This window comes from Leptodactylus fuscus, chromosome 8 (assembly GCF_031893055.1).
Source record: "Leptodactylus fuscus isolate aLepFus1 chromosome 8, aLepFus1.hap2, whole genome shotgun sequence".
NCBI classification, from domain to species: Eukaryota; Metazoa; Chordata; class Amphibia; order Anura; family Leptodactylidae; genus Leptodactylus; species Leptodactylus fuscus.
In genome coordinates, this window is record NC_134272.1 from 84,956,790 (window position 1) to 84,981,197 (window position 24,408).

The window sequence follows — 24,408 nt, forward strand, 5'->3', positions numbered from 1 at the left end:
AGATCTACATCATGTTCTATATATTCTGTTTTTGGGCCTTACACACGTCTGCAGATGGTTTTACTTAGAACTCGTGTTTTGTAGGGTTGTTTTATTTCATTTTACGGGCCCTCGTTTTACCCAATTCCCTAAACATTACAAAATCCAAGGTTGTGAGTTAATTTTGTATTGATGTGGACATCTGCTGTAAAGTGACAACAACCTGAACGGCCAATCGTCCGCCCATATAAAACCTACCGGGTCATGCTTTGCTGCTTTTTGGCACCACTGTTCTCAGCGAGGAAGACAAGAGGATTCATACGTAGTTTATCCAAAATGTAATAAATGACCAATATAAAATGATTTTGGCTGCAGATTTTTTTCCTATGCTAGCCAAACGCTGAGAGCTTACAATTAACGGGTAATTACAAGGCTCCAAATCAGCGGAAATAAATCTATTGTGTCCATGAGCGGAAAAAGCAGAGTCAAGCCTCATACACATGGCAAAGTCACCAGGGTAGGATGCACATGGATGCTCCGCCTGGCTGTAGTGGACTCCATGTAGCATCATATACGGAAGACATTCTTTGTAGGATGGACGCCTCTATCATGATGGCACTTGGCATAATTTTTTTCTGCATGTGATAGAAACAAATTGTTACAAGAATTGACATGAAATTGGAGGGTTCTATAAGGCATCTATGAAGCCTATGGGTGCCCTACTAAAGTCACACATTTGTATGTAGTTATACAGACATATCCATGGACCCTATTAAAGGAGATTCCAAGGACTTAAATAATTTTTGATGTTACTTTGTCAGACATTTTTCAAAGCTAGTCATTGGATATGTCAAAACAAAAGAAAAGGTAGTCAGGGGCTCATCTGTAATCAGTCCTACACTGTACCCCAGAGCAGCGCTCACTTTCCCCAAATGATGTAATCATTTGCTACTCTCTGTTGCCCAACAACCCAACAAAATGCACCCTCTGCAAACTTCCAACCAGATTTGGCTTAGCCTACGACATTGCAAGCTGAATATGTGTTACAAACAAAGCAATTACAGGGTCTAAGGCTCTACCATAAACCAAAAATCAGGGACCACCTGGAAAGGCTGATCCTAATTGTCTAGATATTATGTAACTGTATGTAATGTTTTTATATATCTATGCAGTTTCTACTTGTGCGTCTACGGAGTTCCGCTGCACCGATGGGACCTGCGTTACTAAATCGGCACAATGTAACCAGATGATTGACTGCTCCGACGCCTCAGATGAAAAGAACTGCAGTAAGAGCTTCATGTGAAAATCATCTGGAAATCTTCCCTGTGTTGATAGAATTTGCATATCAATGTAAAGCTTCATATGTTCACGGGAAGTTTTCCTGATGGTTATTTAGATTTATTCCATTGAATTCCATTTTTCATTTAACTGTCTCTGAATGATGTTGTTTCCATATATATATATTTTATGTTTGGTTCATTTTGCATACGGTACAGGGAAGCCTATGGCACCGCTGCCAACTGAAGTTGAGGTGTCAGATATGAGCTAGTGTAGATTTTTGATAAGGCTCAATGGAGGAAGGATCTGACTTAGAGTGAGGCCTGAGCCTTGTCATGAATCTGCAGAATGCTCCATTATCACAGGGATCATCAAGAACACTGGATCGTACACCGGTCCTGATCAATCCTACCCTATGTCTTTCATTATTGCTTATGCAAACCATCTACCAACACATTTTGACTGTCTTTGCATTTGATTTGAGGTCTACTTTCTAAACGGTAGTCATGACATGGTTCTGAATCCAGCACAATAGATACGTGATGGTTCTCATTGACTTATAATATGGTTGGGTGCATTCTGCAGTGGTGTGTCATGTTGTCGTGAACAAATGTCAATTCTTCTGACAAACGGGACGGACTTTGCCATCGAATTAAGTCTCTGGTAAACAAAGTCTTTCCCATTAAAACATTGAAGACTACAGTGAACCTATTCTAAGTCAATGGGCTCCACCTGTCACTACTGGTCTCCAATACATGACGATTACCATTCAGGATGGAGGGCAGGTCAAAAATTGTAACAGAGCCCAATTTCCCCCAAGATAGTCCAATGATTGCAAATGTTTTGGCTTCCATTGAAGCCTCTTTAAATAAAATGTAAGGGTTGTCCATGAATTACAGAAAAATCAAGGGCAGTTGGGGTGTAGTCCTGGTCTTTCTTAACTTCCCGTGGAAGGAAGTAGGGAGGGTCACATGACCAATCAATGGCCTTGGTGGTATCTGGAAAAGAACCAGTGACGTGTGTGAGTGACATCACTGGTCCCTCTTCAATGACTATTGATAGGTCTCATCACTCATGTGAGTCTACACACTTCCAGTCCCGTGAGTCCTGACATGAGAAGGAAAGGAATGCTACAATAGAATTTTTTGGGTTACCCCCTCCCAGGCTGTCTATAGGTTTTCTATATTCTGCCCCTTTAAATCAGTGTAGAATCTCCACGTATGTCATCACTTAACAAAGGCTATGCCTGTCCCCTTCCAGATAATACTGACTGCTCCCATTATTACAAACTTGGAGTGAAAAAGTCTGGATTCATCCCCTGTAATTCCACGTCCCTGTGCATTCTGCCAGAATGGATCTGCGACGGCGCAAACGACTGCGGGGACTATTCCGATGAATTAAAATGCCCAGGTAATTTCCACTTTGCAGTTCTGCTGATGTATCCTGTTGGCTTTGTGTTAGCGAATTATTACAACGTAATAAAATGCAGAGTTTATAAAGATATGAAATTAGCAGACGCTCTGTGGAGAGATGCCATTTCCTAGCGCGGAATGGGAGAGCGTCTCATTGTTTCAGCCAATTTTCAGAATTTTTTTTTTTGTCCGTGTGTTATAAATTCATAAACCTCAAATGTCAGTGGATAGAATGGGCCATTGTTCCATTGGAATACGTTTCTAATCATCGGCAGAACGGCACATTTGGTTACTAAGGAGAATAATCTCAGGGAAGGAAAGGGTTTGGCATTTAGAACCTGTATAATATACAGTACTGTACTCTGTCATTTTCTAATGTGAACAGAAGCGTAGCTTGCAGCTCCTGGGTCCGATGCAAAATCTATTTCGAGACAGCACAGTAAGTGTTTAGTTGTTGTGATGTGCCAGCGAATTCAACCCTGTAAGAAGTATAGACAAGGAGTCATATAATCTCGAAGAACTCGAAGATGTGGTTGATTATAGTGAAGCTTATTGAGCCAAGGTTACACCTGCTTAGGGTACATTCACATGGAGTAATTTGGGACTGATTTTGAAGCAGTGGGGTTTCTTGGGCTCACCGGATAAAAAGACCAAAATTCTATCAACCCCAAGGAAATAAAATCTAATAGCTAGGCTTGAGCGATCGCGATTGGAAAAGATCGGATTCCGATCGGCAATTGAGCAAATATCACAATTGGGATCAGCTGGAAAATTATCGGGAATCAGATTTTGAAATCTCATGATCAGCTGAACATTAAAAGTGACTTTCCCATAGAGAAGCATTCATTAACTAAGGTTGAGCGATTGGGATCGGAAAAGATCGGATTCTGATTGGCGATCGAGCAAATTTCCCGATCGGGATCAGCTGGAAAATGATCGGAAATCAGATTTTAAAATCGATCCTGAAATCTCAAGTTTAGCTCAACCCTACTAATAGCCTCCAAATTGGATGGTCTTCTTCTAGATCTGTGGGGCTCATTATTGCATTAGAATCTTGACCCACCAGAAGATCATTTGGTACTATGGTGGACCAGTCCAATTCTGGTGTTGTTTAGCAGAGATCAGGTCCAGGGGTGGGAAGTGAAATCCTGTACATAAATGACAATAAGAGATAACTATAAACTATGTTCTTTCTCTTTCTGTCCAGCAAAAAAACATCAAAAATGTGAAGAAAATTACTTTGCTTGTCGCAGTGGGAGGTGCATTCTCAATACATGGGTTTGTGATGGCCAAAAGGACTGCGAGGATGGTACAGATGAGCTGCACTGTGGTGAGTGCACATTCTGGGACCCCTGACCATATGGATACTTAGCATCCTCTTTCTAGAAGAACTCTTTTCAATGCTATTTTTGGTGGATATCCTCCCAGACACCATCTAATCCAGCCAACGGCAGCAGTATGTAAGCTGAGATAGTCGCCATTGGCTTATTTTGATAATGTGGCCCGATGATTAATCCTAGGTTGGATAGAGAGGGATCTCCTGCTCTGGATTAACCGGAATGAATAATCAAAAGTGTTTTCGTCTTTGTAGACGTGAGCTCGGCCATATATTACATGGCTGCCTATGATACCTATTCTACATAGCAAATATTCAGATTCAACTGCTAACGGTGATCAGTGTTATTGACTTAATGCACTGGAACATCTTCTGTGACCCTACAAACAGCTACGTAGATCTTAGACACCTCTGCTTCCTGCAGCCCATAAGGAGATGTTTATGATTAATGTCACTGAAACCAAAATGTTCTTAATTTTTAGATACAATTTTACTCCCTCAGGTACCTCATGTTCATGGAGCCAGTTTGCTTGCACCAAAAACAAGTGTATATCTAAACAGTGGATGTGCGATGGAGAGGACGATTGTGGCGATGGTTCAGATGAGAGCGATGATGTCTGCGGTAGGTATTACTAAATAACCAGGTAACACAATTGAAGAGTCTGTCACCAGAACCAGGGACATCAACCCGGGTTAGGGTCATTTGAATCCACTGATTTCCCCTTGTGAATGGCTGCCTCCATTACTGAGATGTCATCTTTTTGTCAATATGTAAATGAGCTCTTCAGAACAACAAGGGTGTTACCTTTGCTCCAAAGAGGTAAGTGGCAACATCTTTGTTACTTTGTATATCTCATTTGCATATTGATAAAAATGTCATTATCTTGGAGGAAGGAGTCAGGACCCTCTGCCAGCTCAGGGAATATGAAGACTGGAATTAAGAACACCAGTCTTCATAAATCTTCCCTATTGTACTTATAAAGTTGCAAAACTGCAAAAGTTTATTTTTAAATTTTAATTTTTCTATATTAGATGAACTGGTAGATCGAGTCATTTTTAGCAGCATTTGCTGAATCCCCTCCAATGGCTTTTAGGAAAACCAGGGGGCTGTATACTTAGAATGGAGTTCTCTCTGGTTAAAAGAAATTCACTTAGACACCCGCGTACTAACAAAGAAGCCTCAAAATAGAAGATTTATCGTGTCTTGTGAAATAAATAAGTTTGTTTTTCGCCAGTGTCTACATACAATCTATACGTATACAGCGATGTCCTTTATCAACATTACATTACTGGAAGTTTCCTGATAATTCAATGTGATATCTGGCAATATTGTACAGATAAATTGTATCACAGTGCCAGTGGAGACCCCCACAGCCCCCTCCCCCACCTCACCGCTGTAATGTAACACTTCCTGGGCTATTACTGTAAAAACTGCCATGAGCTGAAGCAAAGAATGGGAAATAATATCTCTCTCTTCCTTCTCTTCTCTTTCTTTCTCTATTATCTCTCTTTTCATTTGCCTGCCGTTTGTTCTCTTTTTCTCTTTCTTCCCCCTTCCTCCTGTTCATCCTTCTACCCCTCCTCCTTCTCTTCCTTCCTCCATCTTTTTCTTCTGCTCTGTTTATATCTTACTTAATTTTTGTTGCCAATTCTCTTCCAATTCCTTTCCATCAATTTTGTGATGTTTCCCTTCTCCTCTCCTCTCTTCTCCTCTCTTCTCTTCCCTCTCTTCTGCTCTCCTCCCTCCTTCTCTTCTCTTCCCTCTCTTCTGCTCCCCTCCCCTTTCTCTTCTCTCCCCTCTCTTCCACTCCCCTCCTTCTCTTTTTTTCTCTTCTCCTTTCTTCTCTTCTCTTCCCTCTCTTCCGCTCCCCTCCCTCCTTCCCTTCCCTTCTCTTCTTTTATTTTCTCCTCTATTCTCTTCCCTCTCTTCCACTCCCCTCCCTCCTTCTCTTCTCTTCTCTTCCCTCTCTTCGCTCCCCTCCCCCTTCTCTTCTCCTTTCTTCTCTTCTCTTCCCTCTCTTCCGCTCCCCTCCCTCCTTCTCTTCTCTTCCCTCTCTTCCACTCCCCTCCTTCTCTTCTCTTCTCCTCTCTTCTCTTCCCTCTCTTCCGCTCCCCTCCCTCCTTCTCTTCTCTTCTCTTCCCTTTCTTTCGCTCCGCTCCCTCCTTCTCTTCTCTTCTCTTCCGCTCCCCTCCTTCTCTTCTCTTCTCTTCCCCTCACTCCATCACCCACTCTATCATCACCCAGGTTCTGTCACTTGTGCCTCTGATATGTTCAGTTGCCCTAATTCCCACGCCTGCGTTCCTTTCCATTGGCTGTGTGATGGAGAAAGAGATTGTCCCAATGGTAGCGATGAACTGTCTACTGCTGGCTGTGGTAAGTCCAACTAATCACGTCAAAAAACTCTTAAAGGGGTCACAGAGAGATTGTTTCAATACATTAATATCATATTTGGATTTGTTAAATTGATCTTGATCTACATTTCCTACCCAGTAACTCTTCTATGTCGTAAATGTAAACAATAAGAACTTTCTCTCTTCCATTCTTATAGCATTTCTACCCAAATGGGCCACCAATTTAATATTATTCTCCTTCTGTCCTCATTGTTGACCTTTTTGTTCCTTTTAGTTCCAAAACTCCTCATTGGTCTAGAAGCCTAAGGGTCCATATTGTCTATTTATCTGATGCAAATTGTGTGATTACTTCTGAAACAAAGTGCTGTATGGAAGAACCATATGGAGCCACATGGGGCTCCGAACATTTCATAATAAGGAGACATAGGAGCTCCATGTGGCCTAATGCAGAATTTATATACAAAGCTCTTCAGTATGCAAGGTGCCATATAAAATGGAGGTGAAGATGTGGTAGGCCTAATCCCTTTACAACATCCATGCAATTATGCAAATTAACTGACCTACAAAAGCAAGACATTGTTTGCATTGACGTAAAGGATAGTTACCTAAAGGTACAGTTTTCTTCCTTCTGGAGGAGAGTTCATTTACATGCTATTCCCAGGACCATTGCCTGTAAGACTATCTAGGCCAGCTGAATCTTTGTAATGAGACTCAATCCCCCATCTACCTACACACCAAGGTATACAACATAACTGAACAACCAAACCTAAACATGACGGCGTGTCAAATGTTGAGTTGAAATCGATGGACGGTCATCTTGTCTGAATGACTGCATCTAGAGACTTGCTTTACAGTAGCCACATGGGTCATAGACATGGCAGTCTGGACACACTATTTACTGAGGGCTATCGGAGAGTTTTCTAGACATGTTTTATCATCTTTGCTGAGCTCATTGTGTGTGAGGAAGTAGATAAACTGTTACCATGACTGGTTGTGAATGGTGGTCTTTGGTAGTCCAAGTGGTGTCTTGGAAACTCACTGGGGGACAGTGTAGTTGGGGAGATGACTGCATAAGTTCATCCAACATTATCTGCGTTCTTAGGATGTTTTGGTTCCTTGGTAAAAAAAAAAAAAAAAAAAATTGGTAGGAGTTCCCTGAAGATTTATTTTTCCAGTGGAGTCCAAAAAAATCGGCAAACTCTGGTATAGAAGATAAATTACCAATAAGTCGGTGTCAGTCTACTGATATCCTTCACTACTCCTAAGAATATGGGGTGTGACTCCCATTGACAATGTAGCCGCGGTGGACAAAGATGAGCCTCTGCTCCATTCATTTCACCGGGATAGCCGAATACTGTTCTTTGGGCATTCTCATTGAACAGATGGAGCGTGGGCTCGGCCGCATCCACCCACATCCTCATTGGGAGTACAACACTCACCCTTCTCAAGATCTCAGCTGTCAGACCCAAGTGATCAGCAGGAGGATGAATAATTTTTGTGGCATAACTCCTTATGACAAACATCACCAAAAATTCTTGAAAAATATATGTCACATAAAAAATTTAAATAAAAAGTTCATTTTCCGAGGACACCTTCCCTCTCCCGCAGTCTCTAGCTGTAACTGGAAGAGTCTGTGTTTTGCAGCGAATCCCGCGTAGATGTCGCGTGTAGTGATTTCCATGTTTCAGATGTTAGACATGTTTGAGTGACAGCCTGTGAAATGATACCGCATTGAGTGGATGTGTAATCCAAAAGCACCTTCACGGCTGCGCTCTCCTCCGGTAATGAAATGAAACACACTTGACTTCAAATGTGAAATGCATGTGGCTGTCTCCTATTAATCTCAGGCTCAATGTCCCTGCATGAGGGGATCGTAATATTGTTATATGTCCTGCTTGGCTTAACTATCACAGTTCAGTTTGTTAAACAATCCGGCTGCAGCGATGAGATAAAAAATATAGTTAACCCCATTTAACATTGACAATTTCTACTTTCTCAGCTTCTCTCCGACGCTTGTTGCAGTTGGTGTGGCTGTAATATGGCCAGATGACCGGGACCCGTGCAGGACCCAATGGTGGCTTATGTCTGGTTCAGTGGGACTAGAGAGACGGAGTGTTATGGCTTTGTGACATGGACACTAAATGCCTAGGGGCGGCTCAGTGCTTAGATAAGATCGATAAGCTAATACAGTAAATGGAGCCCTTTATAGCTTGAACCTTATAATACGTTCACAACAAAAGCCATTGACAAAGGTCAATGTACAGAAAGCTGCAAATGGTTATATAACTCATTGCATTGTCAAGCTGTCAAGTTAGAAAGGGCTGCATGGGTCAGGTACTTAAATACAGGGTTAAGGCAGAGACCTGAACCTTTCTCCCAGGTGTAAGACGTCTAGCCCCAGCTCTGACCACCACAATCATATTCTTAGATAAAATGTGTTTTGCCCCAACATGGTTACTGCAACCAAACGCCATACAGGTGTGAAATTCATCCGAGTGTGACCTGCACAAACTAAGTATATCATGTTTACAGTAGGTTCACACTAGCATTTGGGTTTCCATTCTTGGGGACCCGAAAAACGAAAACCCTATCCACTCAAAAAGTAGTTACACATGGACCCGATAGACTATAATGCGGTCTGTGTGGTTTCAATCCAAAATTGACGGAGTCCCCTAATAGTCACAGTATGACTCCGGTTCACATCTTCGTTTGGGATTCCATTAAAAAGTGGTTAGCTAAGAAATCAAACGGACCCCATAGACTATAATGGGGCCCATGTGGTTTCAGCTTGGTGTCCGCACAAATCATGCGGAGAGAAAGGTCCTAAAAGTGCCACTTTTATCTCCGCAGGATTCATCCAGAAACCGAGTGAAAGCACACGGACTCCATTATAGTCTATGGGACCTGTGTGGTTTCTTAGCTAACCGCTCTTTAATGAGTATAGGTTTCTGTTTGGGGGGGGTCCCAAAGTGTCCTCCCCAAACAGAATCCCAAATGCAGATGTGAACCTTGTCTTGGTTGCTGCAATAGATCACCAGATTGAAGTTAAAGGGGCTGTCCAGGTCTATAGTATTGGTCTTCATTCCTTCTAAAGCAGTCATATCCCACCATACGGAGATTAGGGTTGAGGGATCGGGAAAGATCGGATCCTGATCGGCGATCGAGCAAATTTCACAATGGGAATCGAAAATGATCGGAAATCGGATTTTAAAATTGATCCTGAAATCTCAAGATCGGCTCAACCCTAACTGAGATGCAATACCAAGTGCAGCCACTATACAATGTGTGGCACGGGTAAGTAGAAGAAGCCATAGCAAATACATTGAAGAATGGAGAAACAAAATAAATAACTCCAAGAAACTCACCTTGTACCAATCTCTACAAAGGGACTACACCATGGCCACCTACCTGGAGAGAATACGCCACCCCAAACACAGACAGACCCTGAGCCGGTACAGACTGAGCGCCCACAACCTGGAGATGGAGACGGGGCGACACAGGCAGACGTACAAGCCACGGGAGAACAGACTGTGCCAGCACTGTGACCAGGGGGCCCTAGAAGACCAGACCCACTTCCTGCTACACTGCACCAAATACTCAGCTGTGAGGGCCATCTACTTCCAAAGACTCTCTGCCCACATCCCAGACTTCATATCTGCAGACGAGAAGAGGAAACTCTACATCCTACTGGGAGAAGAAGAGGCCACTGTGGAGATCGCTGCCCAATACGTGTCCATCTGCCACCAAACAAGAGGTAGATGAGACTCCATGGACTGTTATAACCGAAACCACCCACCCCACCTCCCCATATAGCGGCCACCAACTAAGAGGAAGATGAGACTCCACGGACTGTTATACCCCAAATCAACCACCCCACCCCCCCATACCCACCACTCACACCCCCGACTCCAACTCCACACACACACACACACGCACACACACACACTTTACTAACTTTGGCAATGCCAAATAACTATTCAGATGTGTCAATAAAGCTTGTTTGATTTGATTTGATCACGGTCATGGACAACTCCTTTAAACTTTTCTGTACAGGGCAATAAGCGTGATATAGACACAACTTGTACAGTGGTTTCAATATACTCTACAATATAGCAATGCTAGAATAAAGGCACATAGCCGGTAATAGCAGGAGTTATAGGAGTTTAAGAGTAGAAGTCGGATGATACAATGATTCTGTACCGCTTATTTTATGCCGTCTTTTGAGCATAAACAATAGAGAGAGATAATATATAGAGAGCAGTGGATGTGGGGAAGGCCATAGATATAGATATTATAAATGCACTGTACTTAGTCTCCACCATTTACAATGTTATTCACATTTTATTACTTTTAGTGCTGTAAAATGCATAGAACGTAATCCACCTAACAATGAATAGTTATCTGCCAGCACAAGGATCGCTCCTATCACCGAAACCCGGCAGCACATTAGAGGAGAAGCAAACAATTACCCGAATGCTAAATTATAGCAAATACAAGAACATTTATCTCATAATTCTCTTGTGTTCTGTTTCTAATAAATAGATTGAAGAGACTGAAAAATGTATTTGTATGTGGTGGATGGAAAGTGTGTGGGATCAAAACAGAATAAGTAGATAAATAACTATGCAAAATGGATAGAAGGATTGATGGATGGATGGATAGATAGATAGATAGATAGATAGATAGATAGATAGATAGATAGATAGATAGGAGATAGATAGATAGATAGATAGATAGATAGATAGATAGATAGATGATAGATAGATAGATAGATAGATAGATAGATAGATAGATAGATAGATAGATATGAGATAGATAGATAGATAGATAGATAGATAGATAGATATGTGTTAGTTAGATAGATAGATAGATAGATAGATAGGATATAGATAGATAGATAGATAGATAGATAGATAGATAGATAGGAGATAGATAGATAGATAGATAGATAGATAGATAGATAGATATGTGTTAGTTAGTTAGATAGATAGATAGATAGATAGATAGATAGATAGAAAGAAAGATAGATAGATAGATAGATAGATAGATAGATAGATAGATATGTGTTAGTTAGATAGATAGATAGATAGATAGATAGATAGATAGATAGATAAATAGATAGATAGATATTGGATGGATGAATAGATGGATAGATAGATAGATAGATAGATAGGAGATAGATAGATAGATAGATAGATAGATAGATAGATATGTGTTAGTTAGTTAGATAGATAGATAGATAGATAGATAGATAGATAGGAGATAGATAGATAGATAGATAGATAGATAGATAGATAGATAGAAAGATAGATAGATAGATAGATAGATAGATAGATAGATAGGAGATAGCTAGAAAGATAGATAGATAGATAGATAGATAGATAGATAGATAGATAGATAGATAGATAGATAGGAGATTATAGATAGATAGATAGATAGATAGATAGATAGATAGATAGGAGATAGCTAGAAAGATAGATAGATAAATAGATAGATAGATAGATAGATAGATAGATAGATAGATAGAGTCCTATGAAAAAGTTTGGGCACCCCTATTAATCTTAATCATTTTTAGTTCTAAATATTTTGGTGTTTATAACAGCCATTTCAGTTTGATATATCTAATAACTGATGGACACAGTAATATTTCAGGATTGAAATGAGGTTTATTGTACTAACAGAAAATGCGCAATATGCATTAAACCAAAATTTGACCGGTGCAAAAGTATGGGCACCTCAACAGAAAAGTGACATTAATATTTAGTAGATCCTCCTTTTGCAAAGAGAACAGCCTCTAGTCGCTTCCTGTAGCTTTTAATCAGTTCCTGGATCCTGGATAAAGGTATTTTGGACAAACAATTCAAGTTCAGTTAAGTTAGATGGTCGCCGAGCATGGACAGCCCGCTTCAAATCATCCCACAGATGTTCAATGATATTCAGGTCTGGGGACTGGGATGGCCATTCCAGAACATTGTAATTGTTCCTCTGCATGAATGCCTGAGGATTTGGAGCGGTGTTTTGGATCATTGTCTTGCTGAAATATCCATCCCCGGCGTAACTTCAACTTCGTCACTGATTCTTGAACATTATTCTCAAGAATCCGCTGATACTGAGTGGAATCCATGCGACCCTCAACTTTAACAAGATTCCCGGTGCCGGCATTAGCCACACAGCCCCAAAGCATGATGGAACCTCCACCAAATTTTACAGTGGGTAGCATGTGTTTTTCTTGGAATGCTGTTTCTTTTTGGACGCCATGCATAACGCCTTTTTTTATAACCAAACAACTCAAATTTTGTTTCCAAAATGAAGCTGCCTTGTCCAAATGTGCTTTTTCATACCTCAGGCAACTCTATTTGTGGCGTACGTGCAGAAACGGCTTCTTTCTCATCACTCTCCCATACAGCTTCTATTTATGCAAAGTGTGCTGTATAGTTGACCGATGCACAGTGACACCATCTGCAGCAAGATGATGCTGCAGCTCTTTGGAGGTGGTCTGTGGATTGTCCTTGACTGTTCTCACCATTCTTCTTCTCTGCCTTTCTGATATTTTTCTTGGCCTGCCACTTCTGGGCTTAACAAGAACTGTCCCTGTGGTCTTCCAATTCCTTACTATGTTCCTCACAGTGGAAACTGACAGGTTAAATCTCTGAGACAGCTTTTTGTATCCTTCCGCTGAACAACTATGTTGAACAATCTTTGTTTTCAGATCATTTGAGAGTTGTTTTGAGTAGCCCATGATGCCACTCTTCAGAGGAGATTCAAATAGTAGAACAACTTGCAATTGGCCACCTTAAATACCTTTTCTCATGATTGGATAGATCTGGCTATGAAGTTCAAAGCTCACTGAGGTTACAAAACCAATTTTGTGCTTCAGTAAGTCAGTAAAAAGTAGTTAGGAGTATTCAAATCAATAAAATGATAAGGGTGCCCATACTTTTGCACCGGTCAAATTTTGGTTTAATGCATATTGCGCATTTTCTGTTAGTACAATAAACCTCATTTCAATCCTGAAATATTACTGTGTCCATCAGTTATTAGATATATCAAACTGAAATGGCTGTTGCAAACACCAAAATATTTAGAACTAAAAATGATTAAGATTAATAGGGGTGCCCAAACTTTTTCATAGGACTGTAGATAGGAGATGATAGATAGATAGATAGATAGATAGATAGATAGATAGATAGATAGATAGATAGATAGATAGATAGATATTGGATGGATGAATAGATGGATAGATAGATAGATAGATAGATAGATAGATAGATAGATAGATAGATAGGAGATGATAGATAGATAGATAGATAGATAGATAGATAGATAGATAGATATTGGATGGATGAATAGATGGATAGATAGATAGATAGATAGATGATACTGAAAACTGATATACATTAGATACATTGGCTAGATCTGAATAATTCAATCCTATGTGGTTTCTATGAACTTTTAGATCACAAAACTTAAAGATCAGATAAAAAAAACAAAGTGTCAAATTTGTCGATCACTGAAGTAACCAAATAGCAGATTTTGTGGGTCCACCATTAGATATTAGTAGTATTTTATCATCTTCACCTTGTGTTATGAGACTATAGCCATACATTCATGTTACTGACTATACTATCCATCCATGCACCAAATACTGAACCCCTTCAAAGTTACATTTGGCCCCAGCAGGAATCAAATGGTAAAATCGCGTTCTCTCTTTCCTGGAGTGGATCTCTATCTCCGTCCATTAAACTGTGTTATATACCAGCATGAGACCGGTTTGACACACTTCAGACATGACTCAAGGAGTTGATAAATTTCTCCTGACTAGAGCAAGTATAAGGAGAAGATAAAAAAAAATAAAAATGGCAAATCTATAAAGACGGCCTTCCAAAGGTCTCCGGAAGAAGTGATGTCTCCGCTCGCAGTGGAAGTGTCTCGTTCCATTTTTCGTAGAACATCTTAAAGAAAAGAAAAAAAATTGTACGTAAATATTATATTAGGAAGCGAAACAGTGGAACCATCCCGCTGACAAAAGTCTAAAATCTTATCCTTTGAAATATGATACAGATTCCCGGTGACTCGAGGAGTCAAAGAGCATCTACCCAACTGACAAGGTTACCCTTCATTTTATTTCATTTCAACCTAAACTTCACTCCAAACTGGATTGTGTCTGTAAGGAGCGTCTATCTCCCAGTTTAATCTCCGGGTTTCCCATAGGAGGTTTTCTGTAGGTGAAAGGAAGTCATTGATTCCTCATCCTATAATAGAATCTGTACAGATGTGTCACACGCACTAGGAGAGATTTTAAATAATGTCGTACAAGCAGTCGTACAAGGGTCAAAGATGCGTCCAGATGAAATGAAAATTGTATTTCTTTCCAGAAAAACACAAGACAAGAGAGGCATCAACAATGCGAGGGCGATGCGGGGAAATGGCGAATTACATCAAACTATGATCTATTCCAAAACACACAACACATTTTGGGATCTGTCAAATCCAGAAACGCGTTGTATGTACTGTAATATCCAGTTATTAGATGTCATTTAGTATTCTGCTGCATGGACAGTAGAATATACTGAAGAATTGGATACTAATGTAACTAAGACGACAACCCAAGTATTAAGAGTTGGTTTTCTGGAGAAGGGGGGCTTGTTAGAGAAGATGGTTATTATGGAAGATGAAAGTCCATCACATAAAATGTGGTCTGGATAAGGGGGTGGTCTTATCGAAAAGGTGGTTGGTTGGAGAGGTTTCACTGTATGATAGATAGATAGATAGATAGATAGATAGATAGATAGATAGATAGATAGTTCTCCCTATGTAAGCATACCTGGCTGTATCTTTACCATTACCATCTGTTTTCTGATCACCCCACAAGGAGCCTGACCTGCGCCGTACAATATACTGTAACCTGTTTAGTCCAATCCTTGCCTGTAGAAGCGATGAATGTGATTTGCGGCCATGCTTTAGTTTTATCTTCTTCATATATTTCCAGCTCCTGTTACTACCTGTGATGAAAATGCTTTTATGTGCAACAACAAAATCTGCATCTCTAAGCAGTTCCTATGTGACCACGATGACGACTGCGGAGACGGCTCTGATGAATCTTTGGAATGCGGTAAGTAATTTTAGAGCAATCCCCATAAAATATGGACAGATAAAAGAAATTTGCTTCTTGGTTCATTTTTGGAGGTTAAAAAGGGAGATTATGTGTATTCTGTGGAGTGAGACGAGACATCGGGATGTGAACAGGTTATGGAGAGGAAAGACAAAGAAAATACTAGAAAGAACTCTACCATGGTGTATATAGAGATATATCACATCAACTCTGCTACATCTGCACTATACATTATGGGGTTTGTCATCCCTTGATATCTTCTGATCTTGGACTGATTCACAGTCTGTATTATACTTCAGAGCTGCATTCACAATACTGCAAGCTTCAAAGCTGGAATATCTGAGCAGGCCACGCTCTCCTTGTTACATTTATAGGACTTTCCTCGCATCACAGCAAAGTATTCACTGTACAGGTATATTCTTCCTTACTTTGGCCCAACTTATCCAATTTACAGCACATGAAAAGAAACAATGATTCTCAATACTCCGTCATGTGATATCTATCCTATAGGTGGCCTCCTAGTGGTTGTGATGTGGATTGCAGCTTATAAACAGAAGGCGATGTGCAGGAAATAACCAATGTTTGGCCACGATTATAATACACATTGTAAGAAAGATGTGACAACATAAAACATCGAATGTAAAAAAAAAAAAAACAGCAGGAAAGTCTGACCGCAAATATATAGAAAGTAGGATTGAGCGATTGGGATCTAAAAAGATCGGATCCCAACCGGCAATCGAGCAAATTTTACTATCAGGATCGGCTGGAAAATGATCGGAAATCAGATTTTGAAATCTCAAGATCGGCTCAACCCCAAAAGTGACTTTTCCCATAGAGAAGCATTGACTAGGGTCGAGTGATCGGAAAAGATCAGATTCCGATCGGCGATCGAGCAAATTTCACGACTGCAATCGGCTGGAAAATGATCGGAAATCGGATTTTAAAATTGATCCTGAGATCTCTAGATTGGCTCAACCCTACTCTTGGCATCTGCTATGGAATATTTGGATTTTGGCTTGAGTTAAATGTCTCATTTTCCTTATTCTTAAAGGGTTTCCAGGACTTAGTTTTTTTTTCTTGTACTTGATCTACACTCTCATCTGCCCGGTTTGAAAGACCTGAGACTGGTCACGGATCTGCAGAGCTCCTCTTAGGCCGGGTTCACACGATGTATTTTGGCACGTAATGTGGCACGTACAAGCCACGGGAGCTTTTGTGGGCCGTATACGCTCCCATTGTTTTCAATGGGAGCCGGTACCGTATACTTGACGCTATTTTGCAGCCACCGCAAAATCACGGCCGCAAAATAGCGCTGCGTATACGGTACTGGCTCCCATTGAAAACAATGGGAGCGTATACGGCCCGCAAAAGCTCCCGTGGCGTCTATGTGCCACATTACGTGCCAAAATACATCGTGTGAACCCGGCCTTACACTTATTTAGTACATGATTTTCCCTTGATAGGAGGAGAGGTGTCGTGTTTGTGCACATAACACAGAGTGTTGTGCAAAGGTTTAGGCAGGTGCGTGAAAAATTCTGCAAAGTAAGAATTTTTAAAAATAGAGGCGGTTAGTTTATTTTTGGTCAATTAACAAAGTGAAGTGAATGAAGAACAGAGAGGAAAATAAATCTTGGAGGAGTCCTGGAAGGGATGATATGGCCGCCACAGATATAACCCTGATCTCATCATCATCCAGTCTGTCTGGGATGACATGAAGAGACAGATGGATTGGAGCAAGTCTACATCCACAGAAGATCTGGGCTTAGTTCTCCAAGATGGCGGTGGGAACAACCTCCCTACCCAGTTCTGCCAAAAACTGTCTGTACCAAGAAGAAGGCAAAGGTCAAAGGTCACACTAAAAATTGATGGGGTCACAGCCATGGATATGACCCAAAACTGAAAACCTTCTAGTAAACAAGCTGTGGGCAGGGACATCAGGGGACAAGATCAGGAAAAGAAAAAATTGACATAAAATGTAGAAGATAAAAGTCAAGAAATTTGGAAAGAAAGTTTAATTAGCAATTTTATTACGGCAGGATGGTTTTATGGGTTCACTCTCAGATGTCATCTTTACTTATCAGTAGATCATCTTCCACCCATTTTTGGAGCTTTTGCCAGTGACATATTTCCAATATTTGTCATGGATTCTATACCTTTCTATATTGTTCCTGATATTATCCTCCCGTTCATGTTTTAGGATACCGCCAATGTGCCCCCGATGAGTTTATCTGTGCCGATGGTCGCTGCTTGCTGAACTTTCAGTGGCAATGCGATGGAGACTTTGACTGTCCTGATGGCTCCGATGAAGCCCCGCTGAACAGAAGGTGTCTGAATGCAGGTATGAAGCAAAGAGTAGGTTAGTATTTTTAGAATAACATGATAGAATAATATTTCTCAATTTTAATATTATTGATGGACATGTCAGGCTTCCATATTAGATGGTCCTAAACATGGAGCTGTCACTGGGATCAGTCCTGATCAAACAATAGTCACCACTAGGGTTGAGCGATCGGGATCGGTGATCGAGCAAATTTCATGATCGGGATCGGCTGGAAAATGATCGGAAATTGGATTTTGAAATCTCAAGATCGGCTCAACCCTAAAAGTGACTTTTCCCATAGAAAAACATTGACTAGGGTTGAGCGATCGGGATGGAGAAAGATCGGATTGATCGAGCAAATTTCACAAATGCGATCGGGATCGGCTGGAAAATGATCAGAAATCAGATTTTAAAATCGATCCTGAAATCTCAAGTTCGGCGCAACCCAGTCAGCACCCATTTTATGATGTCATGGATGGTTGTGTAATACCTAATAGCGACATTAGTTAAAATTATAATACCGTATAGGACTGTTTTTGGATAAGATAAGGTTCACATCTGCCCTGGCATTGTTGGTTTTCTCTTATCAAAAGAGTTTTCATTTGGGACATGACACCAGAGGCGGTACAAAGACTTATTAGATCATGCATACCTTGCTAAGAATTCTTGGTAAGGAATATACAAATAAGATCTCCTTGGTGGAAAAAGGAACATGCTCTAGCATCACCTTAAGGAAGGTAGCTCCCGATAGATTAATATGTGTTTTATCATAAAACCTTATTGCATAATCTGGGAATAATAGCCAAGCCAAAATATCTCCTCCAAATGGAAAAGTGTCTAATCTGTAGACCGCTGTTACAAGGTTATGGCTTCTCATCAGTGCAGGGCAGGATACTGTCTGGCAGTGTGAGAGGTCTAGATGTAGGTCAGAGGGGCACTATCAAGGCTGTTTTATTGCATTGGGGAGCCCCGTGCAATCTTTTTGAACGTGGGACCCACAATTCCACCCCCCAAAACTTAATTTCCCATGTCACCTCTCAATACTCAACGAACCACGTTCCTATGGACCTGCAGGCTTTAACTGTAATGTCTGTGGCTCGGCGCTTTATGCGCTTCCCTGCCGAAGGCGGAATAAAGGAGCACAGAGCTAATAACTTTAGTATTCAACACAAAGAGGACACAGATAGAGGTGAAATCACAGCCTGTCGTATGGAATAGAGGGACATCACCCTAAATGTTGGACTGTCCAGCTTGATCCAGGGTGGCTGAGGGGGTCCTCGCAACCCTAGGGCCCTGGGCAGCTGCATCATTGTACCTATGGTTAATGTGGCCCTTGGTGGGAACCACAACCCCCAGGTGTACAGGGACTTGTTAGACCATACATGCCCTACTCTGAACTGATGAGAGGCAATAACTTTGAAACAGCTTTCCAATACAATTAAGTTTTTCGAGAAACCATGCATTGATCTTTAGGGAGCTACGTTACAAAAGTGGCGCTAGGGCACGGTCCTCTCTATCCCATTGTAGGAACAGAAAAAGAAAAATAATAGCCTGTGGACTAGAGATGAGCGAGTAGTACTCAATCGAGTAGGTATTCTATCGAATACTACGGTATTCGAAATACTCATACTTGATCGAGTACTACTAGTTGTTCGAAGTTAAGATTCAATGCAGAACCAGCGTTGATTGGCAGAATGCTATACATTGCCAATCAACGCTGGTTCTTCTCTTACTTTTAGAAGTCTTCTCCCTGCGCAGTGTTCCCACGTCCTCTTCCGGCTCTGAATTCACTCTGCCAGACATCGGGCCTGGGCAGAGCCGACTGCGCATGTCCGCTTGTAGTGCGGGCATGCGCAGTCAGCTCTGCCCAGGCCCGATGCCTAGCAGAGTGAATTCAAGGCCGGAAGAGGACGCGGGGACGCTGCGCAGGGAGAAGAATCCAGCCCGACCCTCACTCATGGACTTGGTAAGCAGAATTAGATTGAATGTTGCCTACTCCTGAAACGAACATTCCCCCCCCCCCATAGACTATAATGTGGTTTGAAACCCATTCAAACAGTCGAACAGTGAGCGGCTGTTCGAATCGGATTTCGAACCTCGAACATTTTAGCGGTCGCTCATCTCTACTGTGAACCCCAGTGACTGTAATATGGATGGTTTTTGGTCATGAGTCCTTCAGTTTAGCAGAAAATGAATATAACTTGCCATTTTTGATGGATTCCATGAAGGATCGTTGTAACCTAACCTCTCTATGCACCCATCTTACATTGGATTATCAATGTCCTGGATGATAAATACATATTCTCCTTGACTCTCTCACACCACTCAAATGATCTTCTCCAACTTCATATCTAAAAGCCGTGGTGTTGAAAAGCTCAATCATTAAGATATAATAAGTTCAAGAGGAAGCTCTTCAGGCCGGTAAATTTTTGTTACGTTTCCTTCACCTCAGACTGTTTGGAAAGAACAACAATTACCTGACAGCAATTTCACTTTGCAGTTCTTCAACGAGCTCCATTTACAGCCGCACTCAAGACTCGAAGAACGGAAATAAAGAATTATCTTTTAATAAGTTAATAATCAGACTTCATAATCGCGTCTCATGCCGCGCCGCGGTCCCGAATGCTAATGTTGGTATTTTCTTTAGACTTTTTACTCTTCTTTATTTCCAGAACAGTCGTGCAACAGCTCATCTTTTATATGTAAAAATGGAAAGTGCGTACCTGAGGGAGTTCTTTGTGACACCGCCGATGACTGTGGAGATGGATCTGATGAGAGAGGCTGCCATTTAAATGAATGTTTAAGTAAAAGAGTCAGTGGTTGTTCCCAAGATTGTCAAGATCTCCCAGTTGGATACAAGGTTGGTAGTCAATATTTATAAGATTACGTTTGAAGAGCGACGAGGAATGAATTATTCATGGGATTAATTTGCTTTCGGGGAAACCATTGTCCTTTTTTATCTAATGGGCGTGTAGGCAGTGGAACGCTTTGCATGATATATCTGGCTTAGGACAACGTCTAGAACAATACGGTATCAGGTTGTTGGGATACGTTGACGGAATGGGCAATGTCGATCCCTTTCGAGGCAGGTGCTTGGACAGAATAGATCTAGACATGAAAGGAAATGTCTTCTCTAGTGGTCATATGTATTATGTATATTTTATTTGTATCATCCATTATTTATATTCCGCTGCACTGGATGTGGAATACATTCATAAAAATCATATTTCATATCCAACGAAATATATGCGCTACATATGAATACTAAAACCAAATGTACGACCAGTAGATATTGGTAGCAAGGGATCGTATCTTAAGGAACTTTCATTATAAAGAAAAAAATAAGGGGATTCTACCACCACCAATATCTTAACCACGTATATGCTGTTGTAGGGGTTAGCGGCACATCAAATATACCTTATATTGGGTCAAAGTGCAATTTTTGGGGGTGAGAAAAGTGACTTTTAATCCATGTGAAGATGAGATATTCGGAGCAGCCAGGGCATGGTCACATGTTCCATTTTAGTAGCTGTACATTAGGACCTGCCAATCATTATGTTAAAGGGATCCTATCATTGGATACCCCTTTTTTGTCCTTAACACGTAGGAATAGCCTTAAGGAAGGCTATTCTTCTCCTACCTTTAATTGTCTTCTCCACGCCACTGTTTGGTAGAAATCCAGGTTTTCTTTGGTATACAAATGAGTTCTCTCACAGCATTGGGGGCAGGCCCTAGCGTTCAAACAGCACTAGGGGCGTCCCCAGCGTTCAAACAGCACTAGGGGCGTCCCCAATGCTGCAAGAGAACTCTCCAGCAATGCCTCTATCTTCTTCTGTAATGTCCTCTTCTTGTGTCTTCTTCCGTCCTGGGTTTCAATATTTCTAGGCCTCGGGTAGAGCCGACTGCGCATGCCCAGGTCACAAGAAAATGGCCGCTTACACAGCTTACTGCGTCACTGGAGAGTACTCTTGCAACATTGGGGACACCCCCAGTGCTGTTTGAGCGCTGGGGACCTCCCCCGGTGCTGCAAGAGAACTAATTTGCATACTGAAGAAAACCCGGATTTCTACCAAACGGTGATGCGAAGAAGACATCTAAAGGTATGAGAACAAGAACCTTTCTGAAGGCTATTCCTACGTGTTAAGGGCAAAAAAAGGGTATCCAATGATAGGATCCCTTTAAGTAGAGGCAATGGGCAACCACCAATGGGGAAAACCAACCACCCCTACAACAGCATTTATGGAAGTGGTTTAGAATAAATTTTGTTGGTAGTGGACTCTCCTTAAATCAATGTCCACCCTGTAGAAAGATTTCAGATAAACACAATCTATTAAATGTCTGCAGGATAGATAATAAATGCGTGATTTCTGGGGACCAATTTATGGAATCACAAGAACAGAGGTCCCAGGGGTCACATGTTGGGTACCAGTGATGTCACTGCTAATAGGTCATTGGTACCCAACATTGGCTGGGTATTGGCCTCTTCACTTCTGGCCTGGTTAGAATTGGCCTTGGAGAGAATGGGGGGTATGCCGTCCAATCAAAGGACCAGGGTTAGGTAAGTATCTTTTCTATTTTTATTTTATCCCATATCCAGTCCCCAGTTATTGTGGAAAACCCTGTTAAGGAGATTTTATTTGTTTATTCCCCTTTTCATCATTTTTACTTATTTATTATTCATTTGGTTATTTTGCTTTTAAATTTACAGAAAAGTCTAGAAAGTATTAGTATAAGTCATACTTACAGGCTTTTACCTTCTTCCGAGCACTTACTGTACCTTTCAAAGAAATAATTGTGGAAATGATTTTGTCTGACACCAGGCTCAGAATTACACAGCAGCAAAATGGAGCTCAACAGCCATAAACCACTTAACAGTCTCTTCTAGCCATTTGTTGTAAAAATATTTGCCCCTTCTCCTGTCTCCCAACAGACCAAATGGAAGCTTTTAAAGGTTACCTCTCATTGTGAAGAGCTGAGTTACCAATGTAACCAATTGGGAGAAAAGATTCTAAATGATGAAAACCTGTAAGACTGTAACAAATCACTCCGAGTCACTGCGGCTTCTGTGCTGGTTGTAGTCTCAGCTTGCCGAAGGCTTTGTCTTATTTGTGCTCAAATGTCACATTGTGTGAGTTAGAATATAAACCAATCCAGCAGAACAAGATTTTTCACTTTGTCAGATTGTTTTTGTATTTTTTTTCTATTTATAAATAAAGCTTGAAAAGTGTCGCTGGCGATTATTGTCTGTTATATGACACATATAGGCAGCTGCTAAAAAATGCTACATAGATACTTCATCATCTAATAAGGAACACAGACTAGTCCTTCAATGTGCCCCTTGGGTTTAAAGGGTATGAAACGTTACAACATTATCTATCTATCTATCTATCTATCTATCGATCTATCGATCTATCTATCTCCTATCTATCTATCTATCTATCTATCTATCTATCTATCTATCTATCTATCTATTTCTTCCATCTATCTATCTATCTATCTATCTATCTATCTATCTATCTATCTATCTCCTATCTATCTATCTATCTATCTATCTATCTATCTATCTATCTCCTATCTATCTATCTATCTATCTATCTATCTATCTATCTATCTATCTATCTGTCTAATATATCCAGCTATCTATTTTCTTTGGGTGTAACTTGCACACAAAAAAACTGTTCATGTTTTCACCTCATTTGCTATGTGTTGTAGACAACGTCTTACAGTTTATGAGCCTTGTCCTTGTTAATAAGGGTGTGGAGCATTACATGCATCATGGTGTGCCAAAAAATGTGCCAAAATTTTGGACAATGCTCCAAATCCATCCAATTAATAAGTTGCATAAAGATTACTACTCAGTGTAAATGTACCGCAGATTTGTATACAGCCTTATACACTGGTAAATCTGGTGCAGTGTAAGGGCGGGTTCACGCCTGCGCCTGGTCTCTGCTTTGCAGGTTTCCATTTTCTGTCCGAGAAAGCGGAGACGGGGCGCTGGTGTGAACCCCCAAACAGATGGTCATCTGTATAAATAGACATCAATGTTAAAAAATAAAGATCTGTAGTTGTTTTTTTATGAAGGACACATAATAATCTCTCATGTCCATCCGAAAAAACTGATTTATTTATTTATTTTTTTAAACATTGACATCTCTATAAACAGTCATCTGTTTGCATTCATTAACGTCATTTTTTTGCATCCGATTTTTGCTTTCGCTGAATAGAGCCTCAGGCTGGGTTCACAAAATTGCCAAATTACTCCTGAAGTGGCCGCTGTGCGTCTCTTTAGGGTCCAGTACGAGAACAGCTCATTCTCCCGACTGCTTTTGCATGTCTGTGTAAGAACATTACCTATAAAGACTCAATATGTACAAATAAAAGGATAAAAGCCGATTGACCGGACCACCCCGCAGCATCCAATCGCTGACTCCAAGGAAGGCTGTAAAGCAGACTCGGTGATAGATTCAGGAAGCTAAAACAGGCTCAGTGCATTTATACTGACTTATAACATTTACTTAACTTAAAGTGAATGGAGAGCAAAGCAAATCTACCACTGCTGGTAATGGGAAGTATTAGGTTACCCTGGAAATGCTCATTGGGTATCAGAAATATGGTGTGT

At 40.9% G+C, this 24,408-nt stretch overlaps 1 protein-coding gene across 1 annotated transcript in view; it reads left to right on the top strand.

The window, feature by feature from the left end:
- LRP1B (LDL receptor related protein 1B) overlaps positions 1–24,408 on the top strand; it is a 1,094,775-nt gene that overhangs the window by 922,416 nt on the left and 147,951 nt on the right. Inside the window, exons 48-55 of the mRNA XM_075284520.1 lie at positions 1,152–1,265; positions 2,518–2,667; positions 3,877–3,999; positions 4,508–4,627; positions 6,251–6,379; positions 15,347–15,469; positions 17,667–17,807; positions 20,462–20,649. Coding sequence (XP_075140621.1) covers positions 1,152–1,265; positions 2,518–2,667; positions 3,877–3,999; positions 4,508–4,627; positions 6,251–6,379; positions 15,347–15,469; positions 17,667–17,807; positions 20,462–20,649 — 1,088 coding nt within the window. The remainder of the gene's footprint in view (positions 1–1,151; positions 1,266–2,517; positions 2,668–3,876; positions 4,000–4,507; positions 4,628–6,250; positions 6,380–15,346; positions 15,470–17,666; positions 17,808–20,461; positions 20,650–24,408) is intronic.